Genomic DNA, 24,136 nt, shown 5'->3' with positions numbered 1-24,136 from the left:
GCCATCAACCAAAGCGTAACGTGATGTCTGAGGCGCCCAGCAATTGAACTGCGAGGCACGTGGCCTAGACCGCCACGACGTCGTTTTAAGGTTTCGTCTGCGCAAGAATTTGACCTCATTTCCCACTGCCAGGAGATCCTCTGATTCGTGTGCTCGTACCAGCGATAACTCCTCGGCCGCCCGGCAAGGAGGACGACAAGACAGATCCGCTGGAAAGTTGAACGGCAGCCTGTGCGCTGCCGCCGATCCCCATAAATTCTCCGAACTCACGGTGCCCCACCGCAGAAAACTTCACCTCTACCGCCGACGTTCCCCACAACCGCACACCGAGACGGGATGCACCACGCCGGAAACCAACGCCGGTGACGTCTGCATTCCTTTGGTTGATTGACTGGATAGTCACCGCCGCCATGTCGCTGTATCACGAGACGGCCGAGATCCTTTCGGCGAGCCCGGACCACGGCGGCAGCCTCAAGAGCCGCGTGTTTGGCAAAAAGGGCCTCAAGTCGCCGCCCGCCCAAGTCTACGCCCTCGCGCTCGAGACGTGCAAGTGGAGCGCCGTGTTGAAGGAGGTCGTCGAGGCGGCCGAGATCCTACGCCACGAGCGCAAAGTGAGTCCCCGTGCGCCGCCCCTGCCCGGGCATCGCTGACCTCATCGCAGCTCACCCCCGTGCTGGCGCTGCTGTTGGTGCACGACTTCCTCCTGGCCAAGAAGGGCATTGCGCTGCCGCAATCCCATGGCCTGAGGACATCTATCGAGCGGCACAAGGCCAGGCTGGCCTCTGAGCTGACCCGCGCGAGGCTGCGGAGGAAGATGCCGTCCCTGGAGGCGCTGAGGGCGGACGTCAACGCGAACGCCGACCCCGAGGGGAGACACCCCCGGTGGATCCGGGTGAACGCGCTCAAGAGCACTGTGGAGGACCAGCTCGAGACGACATTCAAGGCGTACGAGAGGGCGCCGTCCGTCGAAGCTGTGACGCAGTCAGCGGGCAAGGCCATCTTCATCGACGCGCACGTCCCCAACCTGTTGGCAGCATCGCCCGGAACGGATGTGACCAAGACGCCGGCGTACCTCAAGGGGGAGATTATTCTGCAGGACAAGGCCTCCTGCTTTCCCGCGTACCTGCTCGACCCGCGGTCGGAAGACGGCGACGTCATCGACTCGTGCGCGGCTCCCGGAAACAAGACGACGCACCTGGCCGCCATCGTCAAGTCGCACGAGCCGGAGCAGGGTGCCCAGAAGCAGACCATCTTCGCGTTCGAGAGGGACCCTCGGAGAGCGCAGACGCTGGAGAAGATGGTCAAGATCGCGGGCAGCAGGGACCTGACCAAGATCGGACCGGGCCAGGATTTTCTGGACGTCGACCCGAAGGCGGGCGCCTACAAGAGCGTCGGGGCCCTGCTTCTGGACCCCAGCTGCTCGGGCAGCGGTATCGTGGGACGGGATTCGATGCCGGAATTGCATCTGCCCGAGGTTCCCGGCCCCGTCGCCGCCAAGGGCACCAAAGGGAAGCCGCAGGTCAGCCGCAAGCGGAAGCATGCCGAGGAGAAACCGGTGACGGTCGACGACGACGGCAACGCCGTCGAGATGCAGTCGGAGCAGGAGCTGCAGAGGCGCCTTGACGCGCTGGCTGGGTTCCAGCTGACGCTGCTGCTCCACGCGATGAAGTTCCCCTCGGCGAAGAAGATATCCTACTCTACCTGCTCGATCCACGCGGAGGAAAACGAAGGGGTCGTGATCAAGGCCCTCGCCTCCGAGGTCGCGAGGGAGCGCGGGTGGAAGATCCTGCCGCGGGAGAAGCAGGTCCGCGGGATGCGCGAGTGGCCCGTCCGCGGGCTGCCCGAGGCGGCTGGAGGCGACAAGGCCGTGGCGGAGGCGTGCATCCGGACGTACAAGGGCGATGGCCACGGCGTCATGGGCTTTTTCGTAGCCGCCTTCGTGCGGGACGGCAGCAAGGATTCGGCCAACGAGGATGGGCCGTACGCCAGGGACGAGGACGGGCGAATCGTGAGGGACATGGCGGGAATGCCGGTGCTGAAGAGTACGGGGGAGCCTGTGGTCTTGGAGGATGCCGTTGCGGCCCCGACGCAGGTACTGGCGGGGGGGGAGGCCTATTCGAGCGGGGAGGATGAGAGCGAGGACTCGGAGGTTGGGAGTGACGAAGACGACGGGGGTGAAGATGAGTGGAGTGGGTTTGACTAAGTTATTCAGTACTAATATAAGTGACATCTTACAAAGTAGCTGGGCTCAGTGTTGTCCTCGATGGAGTCTAGAATCCTCACGAATCTCGGTATACTAGGCATTTGCTATGCGTTATCGGGTATCCTGTACCGTATTAAGAGATTGAGATGTAGCGCAGGTCAGAGATGTTACGTATGGGGTTTTTATTATCGTGATATGTACCAGGTGGACTGCACTAAACCGCTAATGGGGGTCTAGAGCGACTACATTCATCAATGGCAGGTGTATCTAAATTCCCTGACGTGGAAAGTCCGAAGACCTGGAGCTAGGGACGAGCGAAGGCTATTGAGTGTCGTCGGCGGGGTTTGAACTTCAGTTGTTTGGTTGACTTGTCTCTGCAACAAGTTCGACTTCTCTAATTGAAGCGGAGTGGCTAGCTTGACAATCACTTCATACGTCGACAGAGGGCCAGTCACAACTTTCCTCGTCGATGCAAAGCCGAATGCGCTCTTTGCACAGGAGAAAGAATGGCCATTCGGCATCATCAAGAACAGTCGGAACTGATCGACACACCTAGAGGGTCGATTTTTGGGACCATGCTGTCGTTTCATACGACGCGACCTGGACTCTCAACCCTGGCGTAGGAGAACATCCCTGTCGCCTGCCAAACAGGGGGTACTAGACGACGTCCCACCGTTTCCCGGCTTCGATTTTCTCCATCTACAACTTACCCCGAAGTAAGATACCTACAATGAACTTCTCTGCTCTCCTGCGCGTGGGCTTTTGGGTACCGCTGCTCGTGGGCGTGGCTTCTCAGGAGCAAGCGCCGCTCGGCGCGGAGGATCCTGTGTCTGAGACCCAGGAGATGAGGCTGATTGCCTGTAAGTCCCCCGAGCATTCAAAATGAGCCTGAGCTAACTGGCGTAGGTGTCGAGGTGGGTGATGCGTGGATGGCGTCTTGCGCATAGTACTGACCAGCTTCCACAGCCGTCGGAAAATTCGAGGCTGCTGGAGGCGGAGTGGAAGGCAGCGCAGTCTTCCACCAAGTTTCCCATGAGCTGGATCGATAACCCCGCCGACGAGCTCTGCGCCGGCCTGCCGGCAGACGAGTACCCTTCAATCAGGCTCCTCCGCGACGGCCAGCCGTCGGTAGAGTATCCCGGACCACGAACCAGTGACGAGTACGGCCCCTCCCCTCTCCGGAAAGGCTGTGTGTGGCTGACACCGTCCCAGGATACTACGCTTCCTCAGCCGCGCCGAGCGCTGTTCCCAAGCCCCAGTTGCAACGTTGTCAGCCAAGGAAGTCGACTCCTTTAAGGATGTGGACGACTTTGTCTGCATCGGGCACCTGTCGCCCGACACGGCAGCCCGTCAGGCGTTCGAGGCCGTAGCGAGTAAGTACTGGACCGAGTTCACCTTTGGCGTCGTCGACAACAGCCCGGACGTCATAGAAGCAAAGGTCGTCTGCCACAAACGCGACGACGAGAGCGTGCACACCCGATCTGCCGACGACAAGCTAGAGGCGTGGGTCGTTGAGGCCTCGAGGCCCGTCATCGCGGAGCTCACTCGCTCGAACCACCAACGCTTCCTCGATGTAACCGCCCCCCCCCCCCCTCTAATCCTAACAATCACCGAATCGGCTGACCGTGAAACCCAGCGCGGCTGGCCAATGGTCTACATCTTTTCGCCGTCGCCCCAAGTCCGCGCCTCCATCCGCGACGACCTCCACGATTTTGCAAAGAAACAGTACTCGTCCCTGACGGCCGTGACCGTCGACCCGACCTACTTCCCGGACCTCCCGGCCGAGCTGGGCCTCAACCCTTCCGAGGACGGCTACCCCGCCGGCGCGGTGCACCAGCTGTCGAACGGGCGGATCTACCCGTACCCCAAGGGTAGGGCTCTCACGCCGCGCGAGCTGCAGGGGTGGGGGCTGGACGTATGGCAGGGACGCGTCAGGCCGTGGACGCCGCCTGGTCAGAAGCCGGCCGAGGACGTCGGGGGCGGCAACGTGCGGATCACGGGGTCGCGCAGCCTCAAGGTCAAGAATATTCCGGGACTGAAGATCAAGATTGGCGGACGGGAGCGGGACGAGCTTTAGCTTCGGGCGACACGGCTTAAGTCTCGCGGAACTCTATTACTCTATCTATACTTGTGCAGAAACTGCATCCATCTGGTATCCATGTGGATCCTGTTGCCCCGGTAACGCAAAAAAGATTTTACCAAAACTCCATACAAATGCTAGACAGTGGCCGTGACACATGCCTCTAACCGGGTATTTTCGTCTTTCCCATCCGAACATTTAAAATAAGTGATTATCAAGAATATGCTCAAACCTAGGCCTGCACCTTGCGGGCGACCTCGTCATCACGGGGCTCGTCCTGCACGGTGCGCTCGTCGTCCGACAGCACGCCGGCGCCGTTGGCGGACCCAGCGCGCGCGCGCTCGTTCTTCTCCTCCTCGGCCATGGCCTCGTCCTCGTTGACATCCTCGTTCGTCTGGCGCATGCGTTCCAAGACGGCGGCGGCCTCGGCGGCGAAAGCGCACTTTTTCCGAATCACGTGGCCGTACTTGTAGAAGAGGAAGGGGAAGGGCAGGCAAGCGAGGGAGAGGAAGGCCGGGACGGACGAGGCCCAGTGGATGCCGAGGCGCTCGTACATCTGCGTGGTGAATAGCGGGAAGGCGGCGCCGAAGAGGGAGCGCAAGACGGCGTTGGCGGCGAGGACGCTGGCAGCGAAGACGACGTACGAGTCAATGAGGTAGTTGAGCAGGCCGAGGAAGACGAGGACCAAGCCGGCGGCGAAGAATCCCGAGGCGATGATGGGGACGATCCAGTGGATCTCAATGCCGTTGGTCCAGGCGAACCAGAAGAGACCGATGGGCAGGAGGCAGGCGCCGATCATGGAGGGGGGCAGGCGGGCCTCGGGAGGAGCAAAGCCGCCGTGAGCGGCAGACACCTTAACGTAGCGACGGCTGTCGAACGCCGTGTAGGTGACGGCGGCGACCATGCCGACGGCGACGCCCAGGAAAGCCAGGCCGCCGACACCGGGGGACCAGCCGCGGTAGCGCTGGAAAACGATGGGGAAGGCAGCGAAGAGCATGTAGAGGGTGCCGTAGATGATGGCCATGTAAATGGACGTCAGGAGGACGATGGGCTCCCTGAACAGGAGGATCCAGGGGCGGGAGAGGGCGACCTTGAACTGCTGGACGACGGTCTTGCGCGGCTGGTGGGCCTCATACTTGGAGATGTACGACTTGCCGGTGATCTTGGAGAGCTTCTCGGCGCGGCGGCGGAGGAGCACGGGGGCGTAGGTCTCAGGGACCGTCAGGCCGACGATGATGAGGAGCGTGCCGGTGAAGATGGCCATCAGGCCCTCAACCCAGCGCCAGCCCTCGGCGGCACCGAGGAAGCCACCAACGATGGGACCTAGATGTGTTAGCGGGCGCTGCAGCAGGGGCCGGACACAGTAAGGGCAGACATACCGATCGAGGGTCCCAGGAAGGGGGCCGAGGCGAATATAGCGGTCGCAAACGATCTGTCTTCGGCGCTGAACATGTCGGCGATGACGCCGCCGGCGTTGGTCAAGGGCGAGGCACCGAAGGTGCCAGCGAAGAAGCGGAGGATGATGAGCGTCTCGATGTTCGTGGCGCCGGCGGCACCGGCGTTGAAGGCCGTCAGTGCGGTGTAAGTTGCGATGAAGAGGAACTGGCGGCCGTAGAGCTCGGACAAGGGAGCCCACATCAGGGGGCCGACGGCGAAGCCCACGACGAACAGAGACACGCCCAGGATGCCGATTTCGGTGGACACGCCAAAGTCACGGATGACGGAGCCGATGCCTCCAGAGTAGGCCGTGCTCACGAAGGCGACGGCCAGGGTGGCGACGGCCTGCTCGAGGGTGTACGTCCACTTCTTCCACTTGGGGAAGGTCTGGGGGTTGCGATCGTCCCCGGGGAGGAAGTCGACGACATAGGGCGCGTCGTCGGTGCCCTCGCCGGGGTACTTGTTCTCGAGGACGGCCTCTGTGACACCGGCCTGGTCGAAGAGGTGGTGGAAGTAGTTGGCCTTGCTGACGGGCTTCTGGGCCTCGACGTCGGCCTCGGTCGCCGTGATTGAGGACGACGAGGAGTGCGGCGGTGACGCCATTGTGAAGGGGTCGGGGGGGTCCTGGCTTGACACGGGGCTAATAAGCTTCCTGTTGGCTGCGGGTAACGTGCTGAGAGATCGTCAAGTGCAATGGTCAAAGTTTTCCAGATGAAGAGATCTAGGGCGAGATGTGACTGAAGAACCGGACGGCGGGTTGTCCTATATACCACGGTCGCAGTGTGCATTTCTAATACTACTTCCATCCCCTTCGTCGGTGCCCCCGTATGAGACCCAGCGACAAGGGGCGTGACGCTCCACCGGTGCATGCCCACCCGAGCACTTGGTTCGTGTTACGGATAGTCCATGGCTAAACGACAAGGAATCCGCCTGCTCGTCCGGGGACAACAGCAGATAGTGGTTATCTCCGGGCCTGAGGCCAGGCTAAAGGCAAAGTTGCAGGCGGACGGGGTCTATAGCATTCCCATTTCCGGCGTGTGATGACGGGGACGGGATTGGGTGGCATTGAGCGGGATTGCACCGATTTGGCTTTGTCAGGGTGCGATGGCAGGCGTTGGGAGCATGGACGAACGCAGTTGCATGGATGTGGATCAGCGCGCGTTTTCCTTCCTTTTTCTTTTCCCTTTTAAGCCTGGTTTGACTCTGCTGAACGGGCCCAGTGTGGCCCTAGCGGGGCACCAAATACGTCAGCATGGGTTAGCGGTTCACTCACGGCGGGTCCTCAACCTCTGTGCCGAGGTGCAGCGTCCAACTCCGACGGAGTTGAGTGCTCATATCCACACGCACTCTCCTTTTTTCGGTAGCGGTTGGCAGGCAGACACTGTGGATCAAACTTAGCATCTCAGACCAGGTGTCTCTAAGTACTGACCCACCTCCTCTTAAGTAACTAACCCACCTCCCGTCTATCTCTACACCACCAACTTCAAATCCTTAACTCTAAGTAAAAAAAAAAAAAAAAAGCTTTTCTAATAGTATATATAGATACTCTAGGCTACTATTAGCTTAAGTAAGGCTCCTGGGGGTAGATCTCTCTAAAAAGTTGATTTATGCTACTATTTTCTAGATGCACTTTAAGCTAATAGAGATATCTCTGTTTTCTTCTTTTTTTCCTTAGCAAAAGGGTAAGTTAGTCTGTGCTGGGGTCTGTGCACGCTAAGTGAGAGACTTCAAGAGGTACTTTGATGACTCAAGTGCTGCCCCAGTTTTGACCCTTAGCGTGTCTGCCTGGTAACCGCTACCCTTTTTTCTTCATTATGGATACTCCGTACAAAGCCACGAATGCGAGTGCAAGACTTCGGACGACTGTCAGGGGTTGGCTGCGACGACACAAACACGCGCCCGAAGCCAAGCATGCGAAGAGCCAGGCTATAATATGACTGCGCCATTCAATCCATTGCTGTTGGCAAACATGCTTCACAAGGATTAGATAGTGGATGGGCCGACAAACGGGTGTCCATTGCCTGTTGGGGCTTGGGAAACCCCCCGGATCTGGACTGTCCATCTCCAACCGAACGATAAGGGGACCAACGAACGAACCGCAGGCTGCGCCGTCCGACACGTCAGTTTGACTACTAAATCCCGTAGTGTCGCCCGAGAGACGACGACTCGATGCTTGCTCCACCCGATGTCTCCCGAACCACGAGTCTTTCGCAATTGTCTTCGGATGCGGTTTGCCGGAGCCGAATGTATGGAGATCACCTTGCTGGCTGGGAGGCTCCCTGCATAGGTTAACTGGCGCTTCCCGTACCGTCGGCTCTTGGGAGAGTCCGCCACCTGCTAAACTGGATTAGCAGGGCTGCTTATTGCCTTGGTCAAGGGTCTTCAAATCCGGATCGTGCGAGAATCTCATTCGACAACGGGACGAGCGTTTACACAACGAGCCCCATCGCGGACCCACCCTGGCTTATCAAGCGGGCCCCAACGTGGCTTTTACGACGAGTGCAGTGAACGGCGTTTGACCGAGCGGCTGCTAATTACCGAAGCCGCCTCGATGGGCCCTCGGATGTCTGCGAGCCCCCCTCGGTTAAGAAGAATAGCGTACGGAGTTAAATGAAAATAAACTTGAAATTCAATGCCACCTACCCACCCCACCCCATGCAATTGGTCCCGCTGTCCGCTGAGGCTAAACGACGATCGATGAAGGAAAAAATCGACACGCTCTAGAACCACCGTCCGTCAGTCTCGTCCCCTCCGCACATCCGCCAGGCGTATGCCGCCGCGGGCCTTGAAGTGCCTCATAAAGTCCGACCCGGGTCCCGCCGCACGGCGTCTACTGTCCGCCAAGACCAGTCCCTCGGCGAACTTTGTCGTCTCCTGCAGGCTCGCTCCGAATAGCTTCATCAGCTCCGGCCACGCGTCGAAGTGCTCCGCCGAGTCGACCTTGATCTCGACGAGGCGGAGCTGACTGCCAGTCGAGATGATGGGCAGCAGGTGCAGCAGCAGGGACGCCTTGAGGTCCTGTCTCTCCTTTTCGAGGAGGTCTGTCGTCGTCAGCCGCGTTCACCTGGGACGGAACCTTACTCACAGCACATGCGCAGCGCAAACTCGATGTCGATGACGTCCTCGGCGTCCGCCAGCTGGATGTACGGCATCGTGTGGTTCCACACTAGCATGCGCGTGATCTTCTCAAACGACCTGGCCTCGTTGAGCAGCCCCGCCGCCAGGCCCAGCCGCCACAGGTCCCCGACCGTCAGACGGTCAATCGACGGCTCGTGGTAGCGCAGCATGGTCTGCGACGCGTACTTTAGCGCATCGACGAGGTCATACTTGTCAGCGATGACGGCCACCTCTAGGATCGAGTCCGCCGCCGCGATCTGGCACACGCGCGCGTTCTGATGGTGCAGGATGGTGAGGACGAGCTCCATCACTTCGGGGTCCTCGTCGGGGAGGCTGATCTTGACCGGGTCCGACCCGCGGTCCAGCAGCTTCTGGCCTTCGGAGAAGCGCGGCCCCAGCATCGCCCCAAAAACCCGTGACGCCCGCCTAAGGATGACCGAGTCCGCGCGCAGCTCCGCCGTCTCCTCACCGACCCCGACGACGAGGATCACGTCGCCGTCCGGCACCACCGGCACCCCGCTGTACTTGCGCGCCCACATGCGCGCCGCGAAGCTCGCCGGCGACTGCACCTCAAAAAACCTCTCCGGCGCCTCTGCTGCTGCCGCCGCCGGCTTGTCGATAGCCATGTGCTTGTCCAAAGGGTGCTCCATTTTCGATTGATGTAGTGACTTGTGAAGGACAGGGAGGGGAGAAGATTGGCGGAAAAAAAAAAGAATTGGAATCACGTTTCCTTTGCCAAGGTTTAGCCTTTTTCCTCAAACTCAGGTCCTCCCCTCCTCGAGCAGGAGTCAGGTCTGTTGTCGGTGCCGGGGACACCCAGGCCTTGAGAGCTCGGATGAGACGTCTTGTACGTCCTGGTGGTGTTCCCCCCGACTCAGCCCATGGTGAGGAATCGACATGATGGCGTCAGGGCGAAAATTTGTTTTGGCGATTGAGTCTGAACCTTGGCCGGGTGTCCCCGACATACAGAGTGTTTGGCTCCAGCCGCCAGCCTCGTCGGACCGGCTGAAACTTGCAATCGCGTCCACCCTCGTTGGGTCGTCGGCAGTTTTCCCTCGTCAGCTGCTTCTCTATCGTCGTGGCGGCTCGAGCTCGTCCGGAGGGTGGACCCCGGAAGGACATTTCACGTGCTTAGCGGTGGCATTGTTCCTCTCCAATTCTCGTTGCTGTGATTGCGCATTTGACAAAAAGTCAATTCCGACATGTTGCCCGGGCGGCCACCAGTCGTCCCATGAGAGGTCGGACGGTGCTGGTGATATCTGGCGTGGACGCATCGACTTTGCTAGGAGGAACATGCGGTTAGTTGGTGACGGGCCTGGGCGTGAAAACAGAAAAGAAGAGAAAAGAAAAAAGAAAAGAAGAGAAAAGAAAAAAGAAAAGAAAAAAAAGAAGACGAAGAAAGAAGCAAAAGTTCGGTATTCGAGGCTTCGTGGCCGCCTTCTGCTGCTCGCCGAGTCGCCGGTAACTCTGGAATCCGTCATGAGGGCCACCCGTCATCACGTCGGGCTAGTTCTTCATCCAGGGGGAAAGAGAGAGAGGAAGATTTCTCTAGGCAGGAAGCAACAGGTCACCTGACCTTACGATGCGGGTGAGGTTGGGGACCGTTTGGCATATTAGCCTGTTCCTTCCTTTCTCGACCTCCCTGGGATTAACCACCGTACTGGCCTTATCAACTAGAGCAAGACCACCGGTTGTGGTGTGGCATTCTTCACTCTGAGGACCTATGGCTTGCAGTGTTCTTGCTGATCTACAAATGTCCCGATTTCTATCTGACGCTCGGTTGACACCTGCCGTAGGTCATGCAATATCAGTTTCAACTTACCTACCACACCCAGGCTCCATCATCGGAAGCAATATAGACCATGCCCTAACTACCATATGGCGCACGTCAGCGCAGTGTATCTCGAACTCTATCTACAGATGATTGTGACAGCCAGGAAACGTTGCCGGCCTAGTATCTGCTTGCTTAGACAATTATAAACTAGCTCCGAGTCCAGCCGCAAGTTAACCTATCAATATCCGTATATACAGGTGTACAAACATATAAAGAAGAACATGTATCAGTAGAAAACAGAGACTAAGGATTTTTTTTCCTTATTAATACATAGATAGCAACAAGCCATGTTAGGCGCTCAAAGGCTGGAACGGGGGTCCTCCAGCGAAACTTGTATCTCGTCTGCCGGTTGGGTCGCACTTACATGAGCTTGACAAGTTCATCGATTGTAAACATTGCTCCTTTCGTCCAAACTCTGCTTCCAGATGAATGAATTCCCTAGTATTCGATACGCAAGAGAGAGAGAAAATAAATACCTTACCTTCATCCTTTTCACAACCCAACACCTCATGTCTCACCACTACAACTACAACAACAATGGCAACCTCGTCGCCTCGACACACAATGCAAAAAAAAAAAACCGAGCAAAGGAGGAAAACGCGCCCAAGGCTGCTCGGACAAACTGAGTCGCGCACGAGGCTCACCGGTAGCTGGCATTCTATCACTAGGCGGCACCTGCATGTTGTGATTATAGACCTAGGCTCTTTGTATCTGACAAACTGCAGGATGCAGTCTATGTGTATAGAGTACAGTACCCTGCAGTTGTTTTAGGTTCAATAGTAAGAGCTATTGGACTGAAGTGTGCTTCTGAAGTCATATTGCTTGGGTCAGTGCCACCCAAGCCAACAGGTTCTTGCCACTGCACCCACTAGACCTGTCATTAAATTTGTCACTGTATTGCTCTCACAGCACCAATCCATGAGAGGACCACCTATTGCACAAAATCTTCATCATCACTATCTATTTCCCAACGGGGTCCGAAGGCCCCCAGCTCGCGATGGCTTCCCTGCTGCCCCAGCTGGTTCTGATGTTGGTCTACGGATACAGTGGTAGGGCTTCCCTGACTCGGAACGTTGGGTCAAGGCCCCGGCGGGCGTGATTATCTCCGTTCCGCTCCCCGTCCTTCTCTGGAAGTGCGGAGCTCGGCTGAGGGCCAAGGCGGCGTCTACCTACTGAAGAGGCCGAGCTTGGGAACAAACGTTCGGCAGGGATGTGTGGCGTCTACATTGGGGCCAGGGGCGACAGTTTGTTGTTACCGGCTGGGCTGGGTGGCCAATGATCCATAATTAGTCCCATGGTAGCAGCAGTGCAGCAAACAAAAAAAAAGTACGTTCTCGCTTAGGAGGCGCACCAGAATTTGTCTGCCGAGGATTGCGTCCATGATAAAACGTTGACTATACCTACCTTCGGCACCGGCTTCAATTACGAATTGGCCGCGGCGCAAAACAGGGAATCAGCCATAGCGATCTGCCTGGTGCCGCACCAGGAAGCGATCGGCATCACGCGTTTGGGTTGTGTGCCAGCCCAGCCACAGGTGGATAGCCAATCAGACGGGCCAAAGTGCCGGAAAACGCCACCAGGCACATATCAAGCCCAAGTTGCAGGCCATGGTCTCGTTTCTTCTCGGACTGTGCCTACGGCCGGATGCCTGGTAGGGTCCCCGACCATCTTAACCTCGGCGGGAGTGTATCGTCCATCGTGGACATCTGAGTCGCGGAAGGGCTGATGCAAACAAGGATCTACTCACTCTCGGGTTAAATATGACGCTATTCAACGTCCCGTTATTTATCATTACGATACTGTATCATATGCCCTATCATATAGGGACGCGGGCGTCCTAGGGATTCGATTCGAAGCAGTATCTGAGTCCTTGGCGCCGGCTTTGCATACGTGCAGCAGGGAAACGTGAGCGAGCCTCTGGCACTTCGCCCAGTGTCGTCCGAAAGCTCCCAAGCACGGGACCAGAAGGAGATGAATTCGCCGGTGGAATGGAAGATCAAGCAAAGCTGACGCAGGTTGACCGATGGCCTCTATCTTATAACAACTTTGCCAACGGCGCTGCTGCAGCTCCTTGCGTAGGTATATGCAAACGGCCAAGGCTGCACGACTCCTTAAGAGACTTGGTACCGGTAGCTGCAATCGGCCGCTGTTTCAAAGCAAAGCATAAACTGTCATCACGCAGAAGCGCTTGGCGGCACACGGCGTCGTACGTTTGGAAAGGCTCGGATGAACCGTTGCCCATCCTACAAACTTTGACCGTTCTACGTGTCGGATTGAGGTGCTGGGCGATAAGCAGGACAATCCACGCAAGGGGCGAGCGGTGGCTCAAGCATGACCGGCGGAGAGTCAGCCAGTCACCCACCCAGGTTACTGGTTCCGTCCAACCTGACTTTGGGCCAAGTATGGTTGAGATATGATCTGCTCTCCGCGCCTCCCTGCACTGTGACAGGACCGCCGTCTGGGACGCTAGGAGAATGGCTGCATGTCGAGCCTTCCGCGGCGATGCACCTGCACATGGCTCTGCTCGTTCCAACAAACTCGTGGGCCTCCGGCCGAGAAAAGCAGACCAATCGCCGTGGAGAGCCTGGTGCGGGGTTGAGTGGTTAGGCATCCGTCAGTGATGTTCAAAATGGCATTCCAGAGGGTTGGCCAAGATTGCGGTGCCTAGGCGTCTGCGATCCGAGCCCGCGAGTGTCACACACCACCGGCAATTCTATGATGCGTAGATGGCGACATTCGGGGGAATACGGCCACCAAGGCACAGGTTAACCCGCCTCTCGGTGCCGATGAGTCTGACCTGTTGCGGCCCTGCTCGCGGAGGACGGTGATTGGCGACATGACCGGTGATTTTGCCATTGTGAGAAGAGCGATGCGTTGGCAGGGTCTCCTCGCGACCCGACAAGCTGTTACCGGGCGGCACGGACGTGAGATGCGGAAATGAGCATGACTACGAGCCGTAGTTGAAGGGAATTTCGGAGTATGTCCGGCGTCGTATAGGACGGAGCCCTCGCATTGTTCGCAAGATGCTACGGTGGCCGAGGTACCGTCGTGCCGGGACGCCCATCGCAAGGTATTCCATGCTTGGTAGCACTCGGTGGCCGTCCATCATTCAACAGGCGTGGGGATCTCGATGGTAACGTGCTCGCCTGGGTATAGAGGACTCGAGACACTGCTCGCCGTCCTGGCCGCAGTCATGTGGTTAAGTTGGCGCTGCGAAGTGAGCGTCAAAGAATCAAAGCTCTTCGTGCACCGAAGCACACCACATAGTGTGGCCGCGTGGAACGCGGTGGACCAAGCGTACTCGTAGGTAGGTAGATTGGCGGGATGACGGACCCGCCGTCCAGCTCATTGTCGACGGGAGGGAACCCGGGACCCCTGCCAGCGTCACGGTGAAAACAACTGACAACCAACAACAGTGGAGGAGGCGGGTCGACGGTAGGGACGCCAGGGGATGGAAGATGACCCCTTGTATCCGTAGTGTAAACGAGTACAACATGGAACGATTTTAACTTCTCTCCAGAGCCCATGCCTTGACGGCCCGTCAGCTGGCAAGCAACTGCCAGGATGCAAGTGTTGCATCGTGAGACCTCCCAACGCCGTGACTCGTGTCCTTCCTGTTAGCTTGGCCTCGCTTGCAGGTATCAACAGAGGCCGTCACTGTCCGTGATCGACAAACTCGGACACCGGGAACAGCCCTGCAGGCACTAGAGGTTGATTTGACGCCAGCCCGCACAGCACACGTGTGGTGCGCCTCGATGACAGACAGATAAAGCACGAACCCGCCGACGGCCGCGTGCGGAAGTGGACTGCAATGGCCCGTCGTTAGCGGCCAGAACCGCCGACTCGGTTAGCGGGCGCAGGTGGAAGGATGAGCAGCGGCCCTGGGATGCAGCCATTGCAGAGAGGTATGGAACTAAAAAAAAAACCTTACGAATACACAAGGAGGCTTTGTCTTACCAGCATCTGAGACCCCAAAGTGGCCGGGAATCTAGGCACGATATGCTCAACTTCGTCCCAATGTCCATCCTGATCGATTGATGCCCCTGTTTCCTCTCGGTAACAGCAACATGGCTGAAAGGTAAGCGAGTCCGTGACCATTGCCCACTGGCACTCCGGGCGGTACCACACCAGCCACCGACCGTTGTCACCATCGTTTCTGCGTTTCGACACGGTCCATCACTTCTTGGTCCGTACTTTGAACACCGCCAGCAGCACCCGACGTCCCTCGAGCCGTTTACTTGTCGGGCCGTTGCACACCGACGTTGCAATACTCTTCGGGGTACTTGGGTAGGACATGGCTATTGAGCGGTGCCTCCACGTGTAGTAAGTACCTTTTGATGTCCCGATCCTCACCACGCCCCGGCCAATCAGCTATGGCCAAGGCCAACAAGAGATGGTCCAATATATTACGGTGCCGGGGTTCGCTCACCAGGACCGGCGTGATTTACAGCTCTACAGCTTTGGGACGCAAGTGTGGGCGCCCGCCGGCGACCGGGTCGGCGAAGATGGGTGAGTGATGAGGCCGAGGCGGTCGAGCTGCCGGTGGAAAGGGACCCAGTATGCATGAGGACGGCGTCGAGAAGGCAAGCAAGCGGAACGGAGCATTGCCTCGATCGAGGCGGCTTGTTTGCGCGAGGTCTGGCAAAGGTTGAACAGAGCAAATGCCCCTGTAGGTGGCTCAGGGCTGGCCGTCTCGGTGGATATAAGGTGTGGTCGTCCTGGATGCTGACGACTCGTCCGAAAGGCGATGGGTGCGCAGTTGCGTACGCCGCTGGTCTGGCATATTTCCAGATCACCGACCGAGTGTGGTTGCAATCCCCGACTTGCGCGGCTCAGCAGTAGCAGGCAGTAAGCGCGACGACAGCCACCTCCACTCGGCGACCTGACCTGTCGGTTTGTTGGCAGAAGGACTTTTGCCAATGATTCGCCAGCGATCGAGCGAGCGAGCGAGGCCCGGTGTAGGTCAACCAGCAGCAAACAAAATGCAACGGAGAGAGCGTTGCCCGGGTTAGCCGCGGAGGCTGAGGCATAGAGAGAGGCAGAGACTGGCGCAGTGAAAGGGAGGGGGAAGGAAGGGGGGCTGCGGCAGCGATACGATGCGATGGGCGAGGAGGGTTGCCGCCGAACTGTATTCCAGAAGCGTCGTCGCGTCTCGGGCAGAGTGATGCAGGCAGGGCAGGCAATACCAGAGCCCCGGTAATTTACTATAACAATTTCCACGGTCCAACAGAGGCAGCAGGCAGGCAGGCAGGCAGGCAGGCAGGTAGGTATAGGTATACTATGTAGGTAGGTATAGGTAGGTACATAGGTCCCTGTGCACTACGTAGTATAGACTAGGTGCATACAGACTTTCTTATTCGGGAGTAGCGTCGGTGTCGCAGAGCCAGCAGCGTGGTGACAAGCTCCAGGGTTTTCGCCGCACGCGCAATCGATGCAAAGGGGCATCGTGGCTGTCATCCTTTGTGCGCGTCGTCGTGTCACCCCAGGTTGGGGACGGTGGTTTATTCCGCCAGGCGACTTGGGTAGGCCGGCCTAAAACACGAAGAACCAAGCAGAGGGAAAATCAAATAAAAAAATCGAATAAAAGGAACTTGTAGGCATGGCCCCTGACGCCAATCACCGGCCGCTATGGGTGCACCCGTGGTTTAGCGGGCCCTGGTGGGTAGCGCATCCCCGCAAAGTCAACGGAATGGAAACAGTCGTCTTGGCTGTATTCAGACGACGATGAGTGAGGTAGGTACGGTAGGTAGGTACGGATATGTGTATCTGTATACCTAGTGTAGGCACCATTGCGGATTCATGCAGTGGAGATGGCGAACCCGACCGTGGGAGCGTAGCGTAGCGAAGGGGACTGACCACCCACTTAGCTACGCAGTTCTGTAAGCAAGCAAGCCTTCTTCTTCTCAAGTGGTTGGTCCAAGACCACTGTACGGAGTACTGTGGCTATACTTGTACATATAGCAGCAGGGGACGATGACCTTTATCCACCTCGCTGGCTTAAGGCGTGTATGTGCATGGTCGTGCTACGTCGAGGTCCCAAAGTTGCAGTTCCGACGACACGGCCGAGAGAGCCTGATTCGCCCAACCGCTCAACCAGACGCAGAAGACTTGCATGCGCAATCTGCACGCTGGTGGAGACTTGCTCTCGGTTTCGGTGCATGTTGCACAACGGCGTCCCCATGCCCTTGCCTTGGAGAGAGATGGCTTTACTTGACCCAAAGACCGAGGACCGGTTACCTACTACGTAGTAGAGGCAGGTATCGTCCCGCATGACCCGTCCACTCGAGTGAGTCCGTCCAGTGTTGTTTGGCTGCTCCTTCCTTCCTTGGTCCAATCAGACCGATGGCCAAGCGATACGTACCTCAGTACCTGCCTACCTACCTATCCGTCCCTACCTGCCTACCTACTAGGTACCTAGGCTACCGGTACTACTGTACGGAGTACTCCGTACTTTCTTTCTGTCTTTGTCGCTCTCCACCTAGGGAAAGCCGTCCTTCATTTTCCCCAACTAGACGGTGGTCGAGTGCGATGCGGCACCCTCCCGCGAATGTCGCTTCTTGTCTTTTCCTGGCCGGACCCATGACCCCGGACCCTGTCCTGGTCGCCGCGCCCTGTCCAAACCTCCTGGCCGAGGGTCACAATCCCATCCGTTTCCGCCCCCTTCTCCCGTCTCTTCTACGTACATAGTAGGTAGGTAGTGTAGTGGCACCTCCTCCTGTCATCGTGGTGCGTGGGTACCTGCGACAAATCATTTCGTCCGCGTTCTGCCACTGGACCAACGCCTCCACGTCGGTGCTTGTTTTTGTCGGTTTGGCCGCCTGAAAGAACGAACTGCGGCAGCAGCAGCACCAGCAGCAGCAGCAGCAGCAGCAATTGATTGTCATTACCTCGCCGGCTGTCGTCCCTTATTCTCGCTCTGCTTGTCTGCGTATGCCGTCTACGTCGGTCTACTTCCGCGTTCGCGTGGTGCCCAATTGGACAACCCAATTCAATGCTCTCTCCTCGCTTACCGTCCTTCGCCTCCAACATGTCCAGAAAACACCCAAGGCCCCAATTTCTCTTCCCCATCCATCACATTGTTCGACGTGGGGCCTGATCCTGGTCCCTCCTCGACAAGACAAGACAAGCCAACACTGCGCCTGGTGTTCTGCGGATGCCGCGTACTGATTGATCCTCGCCCGCCCTTGCCCTTTCCTTTCTCCTTCCCCCCCCCCCCCGAATACCGGGCCTTCCTGCCCTATTGTCAGTGTGGCGGCAGCTCTTTCACCCACACCACCTAACTTACTTAAGACCGCATCTAGATTTAACCAAACAAAGAAGACTAGAAGGGATAGGCGTAAGTTACTATTGGTGTTACCCGCCAGTGACAAACCTAGTCATTTTGCCGGTTCGCGCCCTAGGACTTGCTGATACCTGCTAACTATACAGATCTAGCTTATCGCCTTTCACCTCGGGGAAACGGCAGATGCCTTCCCGCTAAGAGTCCCTCGTCTCAAGCGGTGCGTCCCATCGGAGGTGTTGCAGGGCTCTAAGTACACTCACAAATGTTCGTGCAGACGAACTAGGGGACCAAACATAATGAGTAGTTACATGAGTCACAAAGACCTTCTAGTTTACCCCCCCCCCCCCCCCCCCCCCCCCCCCCCTTCAGCCAAACGAGCGATGTACCGCCATGCGGGCTGAGCGAGCAGGGCACTCCTTCGGCGCCGCAAATCGTCTTTGGAACTGCGTATTGGCTCTGCCCCGGTTGTCCGCAGCTTCATATACATACGTGCCAAAGACCCCCGTCGCCGCCCACCACCGCCTTAGCATTTTCTCCCCTTTACCACCCGACTGTGTCTCGCCTCCTCGCCGTCCCGCACGCACGAGCACGCCCACGCCCATTCGACCCTGCCCGCTTGGTCTGCCTCTCAGTCACCATATTTCTCCTGCATGCAAGGCGACACCAGCCCGCCCCATCCTCAATCCATCCCTCCCGGGTTTTGGGTGCCGCCATCAGCGTTGAACTCGCTGGCCAAAAACCTCAGCAGTAACCATCTTCCCGGCTCGCCTCTCGTCAACTTCATACTGCACATGTTTGCCCCTCACCCATAACCCGTAGACGGTTACCCACTTACGCGCCTCAACAACCCGTGCCTAGGACTGCGAGGTGGAGAAGAAGACGAGGACAAACGGAACTAGCTGCCTCCGACCCGTTATCCTACGAAACGTTTGCCCATCTTCGTCCGCCAAGGCGCGAGGAGCCATCCGGTGAGACGCGGATTAAAAGAACCGTCCGCCCGTTCATTGCCGGCATCCTTCTCCCTCCCAGCGGCTCGATTGGTCTTCCTCCATCTCTGTGCTTCCGTCGGAGCTCTCAATGGACGTGCTCTGACCTGCACCCGCCATTTGACGCCGTTGGCCCATCGCCCAACCACATCAGACCATCTGAACCCGCCATTCCTCGCCTTCCCACGCACGCCGATCGTTGTGAGCGCATCCGGAGCAGAGGTTTCTTGCCCCACGCTTCCTTCGCCCAAGGACTGAATACGGATCCGAGACCTCCCCACCCGCTGGTGAGTCTGCTCCGAGCGCCACATCTCGAGCAGAGAACGTGTATTTGTGGCCTTGCGCCAGAACCGGCGTCGGTGCTGACAAGGGGACCTCGCTCTCGGTAGCATCCCGTCCTCATCTTCACCTTTCCATGTCGTTTTACGCATCAGAACCCACACCTCGCCAGCACACCGGCTACGACGCGGGAACAGACAGCATGGCTCAGAGACCTCCCCCGTGGGCCCCTTCGCCAACGTACAGCCCGCCTGGGTCGGAAGGCAGCTATGCCTACGAGCCTGAGCCTGCGCGGCTCCCGCATCCGATGAGCATGAACCCGCAGCCCAGGACCGCCATGCGCGAACACCAGCCTGATCATCACCAGCCCGAGTACCAACACGCCCAATACTATCGCCAGGACTATCACCGCCAACACCGCCATCCCGAATACCACCAGTCGCCTTCGCCAGTCCACCACCAGCCACCGCCGCCGCCGTATCAGCATTACCAACCGCCTCCGCAGCAACCCGCCCAGCTCTCAGATCCATACAGGTCGGCGCCCGTGCCCAGGTATCCCCAGGATTCGCCGACGTCGGCTTCGGTCGGTGAACCCTACGACGAGTACCAAGCGGCGAGAGAGGCCCACTTCCTCAAGCGTAACCAACCCCCGCAGATGCCGGAGATGCCGCATGGCGCGCCGCGCGTGCTGAACGACACATATCAGGGAAAGGTTGCCATCCCCTTCACGCCGCCGAGCCTAAGGATCCCCGCGCAGCGGTGCGGGTCCGCCATGCCGGCGGCCGGAGCGCCATGTAGCGCCACTAGCCAGCCGGACAGGGTCAAGATCGAGGATCTCCTGAGCGGCGGAGGTCTCGACACGAGGTCGATCCAGCGCGTCCCGGAGCCGGACGTCAAGGTGGTTAAGAACGAGTACGAGATATTCTTCCGCCAGCAGCCCAGGGCGGCGCGGTGTTGCGGTTACGGCGAACGGGATCGGAGGGTCATTGACCCGCCACCCATCGTCCAGCTGAGGATCAACAACCCCGACCTCACGCCTGACGAGCTGTACCAAAAACTCCACCACCCGGCCTACGTTGTCCACTGCAGCCTCTGGGACGAGGCGGGGACCGGCGACTGCACCAACATGGACGATAGCATGGTGAGGCCCGGCAAGCGCATCATGGGCTCGCTCGTGTCGTCGCCCTTTGTGGGCCTGGACGAGAACGGCGAGGAGGGCTGTTTCTTCTGCTTCCCCGACATGTCGGTCCGCACATCTGGCCACTACCGCCTCAAGTTCGTCCTGGTCGTTGTCGACGCTGAGCACCGGTCGTTGCGGGCGCCCATCCGATCCTCCATCACGAGCGACGTGTTCCAAGTCTACAGCGCCAAGGAATTCCCGGGCATGCAGGCCAGCACGCCTCTCACCAAGCGCCTCAAGGAGCAGGGGTGTCTCATCTCCATCAAGAAGGGCAACGAAAAGTCGGGCGGCAAGAACCCGCGCCGGCAGCAGGACGACAGCGAAGAAGAAGAGGACGACGACGACGACGAGTGCGGGACCTCGGCCAAGCGCAAGAAGACACGGAAGCAGAAGTGAAGCAGCGGTGCACGGGGCGGCAGGCTGGCAAGCGGTAGACGGAGCATGGTATCACACGGCGTTGGTGGAGACGGTCAAAATCGGCGAATACACGGCGGCGATGGTTTTTATTTTTATTTTCGGTCGGGCTGCTCTTTGCGATTTCGGGCGCACGCGAACGAATGCACATGCTCGACGCCCTCCCCTAAGGGAGGGGCACCCCATCAAGGCTTCGAAGCGGGGGGGGCTTCCCGCGATCAAGGCCTTGTCTATTTCTTTTTGTTGCACATTCTGTTCTTCTTTTTCTGCGATCTGCTCGCCATTTCTTCGTATCTATATATACCCTTAGTGAAACTTTTATGGGCTACGATCATGGAGAAACAAAAGCCTGACGGGTGTTTGACTCCTGAGGACTCGGCTGTATCACCGGCGGAAAGAGGGTACATCATTTAGTTAGAATGGCCCCCTCCCCCATATGTGTACAGGGTCTGCCGTTACCTCCTTGCCGGGCACCGGATGAAGACAACGAAATACGGGGTACCGCCTTATCTATGACATTAGTACACATGCCTGGTGCTGAGGCGAGACCTGGCGACGCCGCTAACCGCAGCGAGCAGGCAAGGGAGGTAGGTCGTGAGCCGCTTCGGGGTGTTGACTTAGACATGACCCCATTCTCGCACCTCGGGCGTCGCTGGCGCCGCCGATCTCTATCCGGCTGCCGGGCCATCGTCGCACCCCTCCCCCCCAACTCGTGAACATGTGCTCATGGCCTTCGGCCCGAGATAGGAGGCATGTTCGATCGGGGTCGGCGAGGGAGCTTCCGAAGGTATGCGTGTGTCTCTGGTGATTGTCTGCAACCATATCCCGTCATCCAAAGACGATCTGCAGCACCGCGAATCAGGGTACCCGGAACTTGGGCCGCGGTGCGCCGCGCAATTCGGTAGCCGCTAAGCCTTCTGGAATGTAGGGCGGATGGGCGGATCGTAAATCAACTTGTACGACTTCCCGTTTGACGGACCCGCGGACCCGACCCCGGACTTTATTGTTGTTGTTGTTGTTGTTGCTGGGGGGCCCCCGTTGCTCAGTCGCGTTGCAGAGAGTCGTTGACATCATTGACTCTGCGCCAAATTCTCGCAGCGAAAGCCCGGCCTGAACGCGCGCGCGCGCCAGGCTGCACGCTCCCTGTCATTTTGCAGCATGCTGATCTGGTCGGTGTATTTTTGATCTCGAGAATTCGCCCAATCGTCGTCATCGTGACACTCATCCCTCGCCTCTGACCACAATGGCCACCGGACCGCGCGTCATTTACTGGTTCCGAACAGACCTCCGCCTGCACGACTCGCCCGCCCTCGCAGCTGCCCTCGCCCTCGACCCGGCCGTCCTCTGGCCCATCTTCACCTGGGATCCGCACTATGTCTACCGCGCCCGCGGGGGCCTGAACCGGTGGCAGTTTCTGTACGTCTCCCGGCGGGCCGGACGCCTCCTAAGCTTACCGGAGCGCACAGACTCGATTGTCAAAATGACCTGTCGGAGAGCATCACCAAGCTGAACTCCCGGTCCAAGCTCTTTGTCCTGCGCGAGGGTCCGCAGACGCTGTTCCCCAAGCTCTTCAAGGCGTGGAAGGTGACGCACCTGGTCTTTGAAAAGGACACGGACGCGTACGCGCGCGAGAGGGATGAGGTCGTGATGAGGGCCGCCAGCGAGGCCGGTGTGGAGGTCATCGTCAAGAGCGGGCGGACGCTGTGGGACAGCGACGCCGTCGTCGCGAAGCACGGCGGCAAGCCGACCATGTCCATATCGCAGCTCCAGACGGCCGGCGCCAAGGTCGGGCCCATCGCGAAGCCGATCCCCGCACCGCAGAGCCTGCCGAACCCGGGTGAGATGCCGGTGGACTTCGGGCAGACGCCGCCCGAGACGGAGCCCGACTTCAACGCGGAGCAGCGAACGGAGGGGGATGCGGCCTACGCGAAGATTGCGGGTCCGGAGGGTGACTTCGCAATCGAGACGATGGAGGAGCTGGGTTTTCCGCCGGCCAGCACGCCACACAGGGGCGGAGAAACACGAGCGCTCGGGATGCTCGAGGAGATTCTGGCGGACAAAAAGTACACGGCAACGTTTGAGAAGCCGAAGACAAGCCCCGCAGCGTTCGAGCCGCAGTCGACGACATTTATGTCGCCCTTTCTGCACTTTGGGGCGCTGTCGGTGCGCGAGTTCTACTGGAGGGTACGGGCCGTCGTGGACGCGTACGGCAAGGGAGCGTCAAAGGTGCCGGAGAGCCTGCTCGGACAGCTGCTCTTCCGCGACATGTACTTCGCGGCGCACGCTGCGTTGGGCTACAGTTTCACGCAGACTGCCAACAACCCCTACTGCCGCTTCATCCCGTGGCACTTGCCGTCCAAGGTCGATGCGAAGACGGGTCTCGTCACCGGCGAGTACCACGTCGACTCGACGCAGGCGGACGAGTGGTTCAGGCGGTGGAAGTACGGGGTGACGGGGTTTCCGTGGATCGACGCGCTCATGCGACAACTGCGCGAGGAGGGCTGGATCCACCACCTGGGCCGCCACTCGGTCGCCTGCTTCCTTACGCGAGGGGGTTGCTATATTGACTGGGAGCGCGGCTGCGAAGTCTTTGAGGAGTGGCTTCTCGACCACGAGCCCGCGTGCAACGCAGGAAACTGGCAGTGGCTTAGCTGCACAGCCTTCTTCTCGCAGTACTTTCGCTGCTACAGCCCCGTCTCGTTCGGGCAGAAATGGGACAAGCAGGGAGCCTATGTGCGGCGTTGGGTGCCGGAGCTGAAGGACCTGGATGCCAAGTACATCTACGAGCCGTGGAAGGCTCCGCTGCCAGACCAGAAAAAGGCAGGGGTCAGGGTGACCGGCCGCGGGGAGACGCAGGAAAGGGGGGTTTACCCGAAGCCCATGTTCGACTTTAACGAGAGAAGGACGGCGTGCCTGGCGGCGATGAAGAAGGCCTACGAGGTCGGCCTGCACGGCAACGACGACAAGGTCCTGGACGGCAGCTGGCGTAAGCTGTTCGCGGGTCAGGATACCGAGATGATGGACGAGTTTGAGAGCGACCAGGGCGAGCGCGCAGACCATGCGGAAGACGACCATCCGGCCGTCAAGGCGGAGCCCACGGGAGACGAGATTACGCCGGCCAAGCGCAGTGCCGACGAGGGCAGCGCCGAGCAGCATGCCGATAAGAAACAAAAGTTCTAGCCAGGATATTTTCTGCAACGGTGTTTGCATGCCCGCAGAAGCCTTTCCCGATCGGACGAACCGTAGGCTAGATCGTCCCAGGCGAAGTACATGATTGCGTAGCATTAATGATGAATGGCATGTCCCCATGTTGAAACAACGGTC

The 24,136-nt window shown here is 58.7% G+C and overlaps 6 protein-coding genes across 6 annotated transcripts; 4 read left to right on the top strand and 2 right to left on the bottom strand.

Moving 5' to 3' along the window:
- Positions 1–410: 410 nt before the first annotated feature.
- Positions 411–2,203, top strand: GLRG_02270 (NOL1/NOP2/sun family protein; the record flags this gene model as incomplete). Its single annotated transcript, XM_008092928.1, has 2 exons — positions 411–611; positions 662–2,203. The coding sequence occupies 2 exons, from the start codon at positions 411–413 to the stop codon at positions 2,201–2,203; spliced, it is 1,743 nt and encodes a 580-aa protein (XP_008091119.1).
- Positions 2,204–2,933: 730 nt separating this feature from the next.
- On the top strand, positions 2,934–4,280 carry GLRG_02269 (uncharacterized protein; the record flags this gene model as incomplete). The annotated part of the gene is made up of 5 exons (XM_008092927.1): positions 2,934–3,063; positions 3,110–3,117; positions 3,170–3,363; positions 3,416–3,776; positions 3,840–4,280. 5 exons carry the CDS (start codon positions 2,934–2,936, stop codon positions 4,278–4,280), a joined length of 1,134 nt encoding a protein of 377 aa, XP_008091118.1.
- A 235-nt stretch (positions 4,281–4,515) lies between these two features.
- Positions 4,516–6,323, bottom strand: GLRG_02268 (major facilitator superfamily transporter; the record flags this gene model as incomplete). Its single annotated transcript, XM_008092926.1, has 2 exons — positions 4,516–5,606; positions 5,663–6,323. 2 exons carry the CDS (start codon positions 6,321–6,323, stop codon positions 4,516–4,518), a joined length of 1,752 nt encoding a protein of 583 aa, XP_008091117.1.
- Positions 6,324–8,456: 2,133 nt separating this feature from the next.
- GLRG_02267 (BTB/POZ domain-containing protein) lies at positions 8,457–9,487 on the bottom strand (the record flags this gene model as incomplete). Its single annotated transcript, XM_008092925.1, has 2 exons — positions 8,457–8,761; positions 8,806–9,487. The coding sequence occupies 2 exons, from the start codon at positions 9,485–9,487 to the stop codon at positions 8,457–8,459; spliced, it is 987 nt and encodes a 328-aa protein (XP_008091116.1).
- Positions 9,488–19,354: 9,867 nt separating this feature from the next.
- GLRG_02266 (uncharacterized protein) lies at positions 19,355–20,794 on the top strand (the record flags this gene model as incomplete). Its single annotated transcript, XM_008092924.1, has 1 exon — positions 19,355–20,794. The coding sequence occupies one exon, from the start codon at positions 19,355–19,357 to the stop codon at positions 20,792–20,794; it is 1,440 nt and encodes a 479-aa protein (XP_008091115.1).
- A 1,261-nt stretch (positions 20,795–22,055) lies between these two features.
- GLRG_02265 (DNA photolyase) lies at positions 22,056–23,992 on the top strand (the record flags this gene model as incomplete). Its single annotated transcript, XM_008092923.1, has 2 exons — positions 22,056–22,228; positions 22,279–23,992. 2 exons carry the CDS (start codon positions 22,056–22,058, stop codon positions 23,990–23,992), a joined length of 1,887 nt encoding a protein of 628 aa, XP_008091114.1.
- Positions 23,993–24,136: the final 144 nt, after the last annotated feature.

Source organism: Colletotrichum graminicola (genome assembly GCF_000149035.1).
Source record: "Colletotrichum graminicola M1.001 genomic scaffold supercont1.6, whole genome shotgun sequence".
NCBI classification, from domain to species: Eukaryota; Fungi; Ascomycota; class Sordariomycetes; order Glomerellales; family Glomerellaceae; genus Colletotrichum; species Colletotrichum graminicola.
This window is presented reverse-complemented; position numbering and strand designations above follow the sequence as displayed.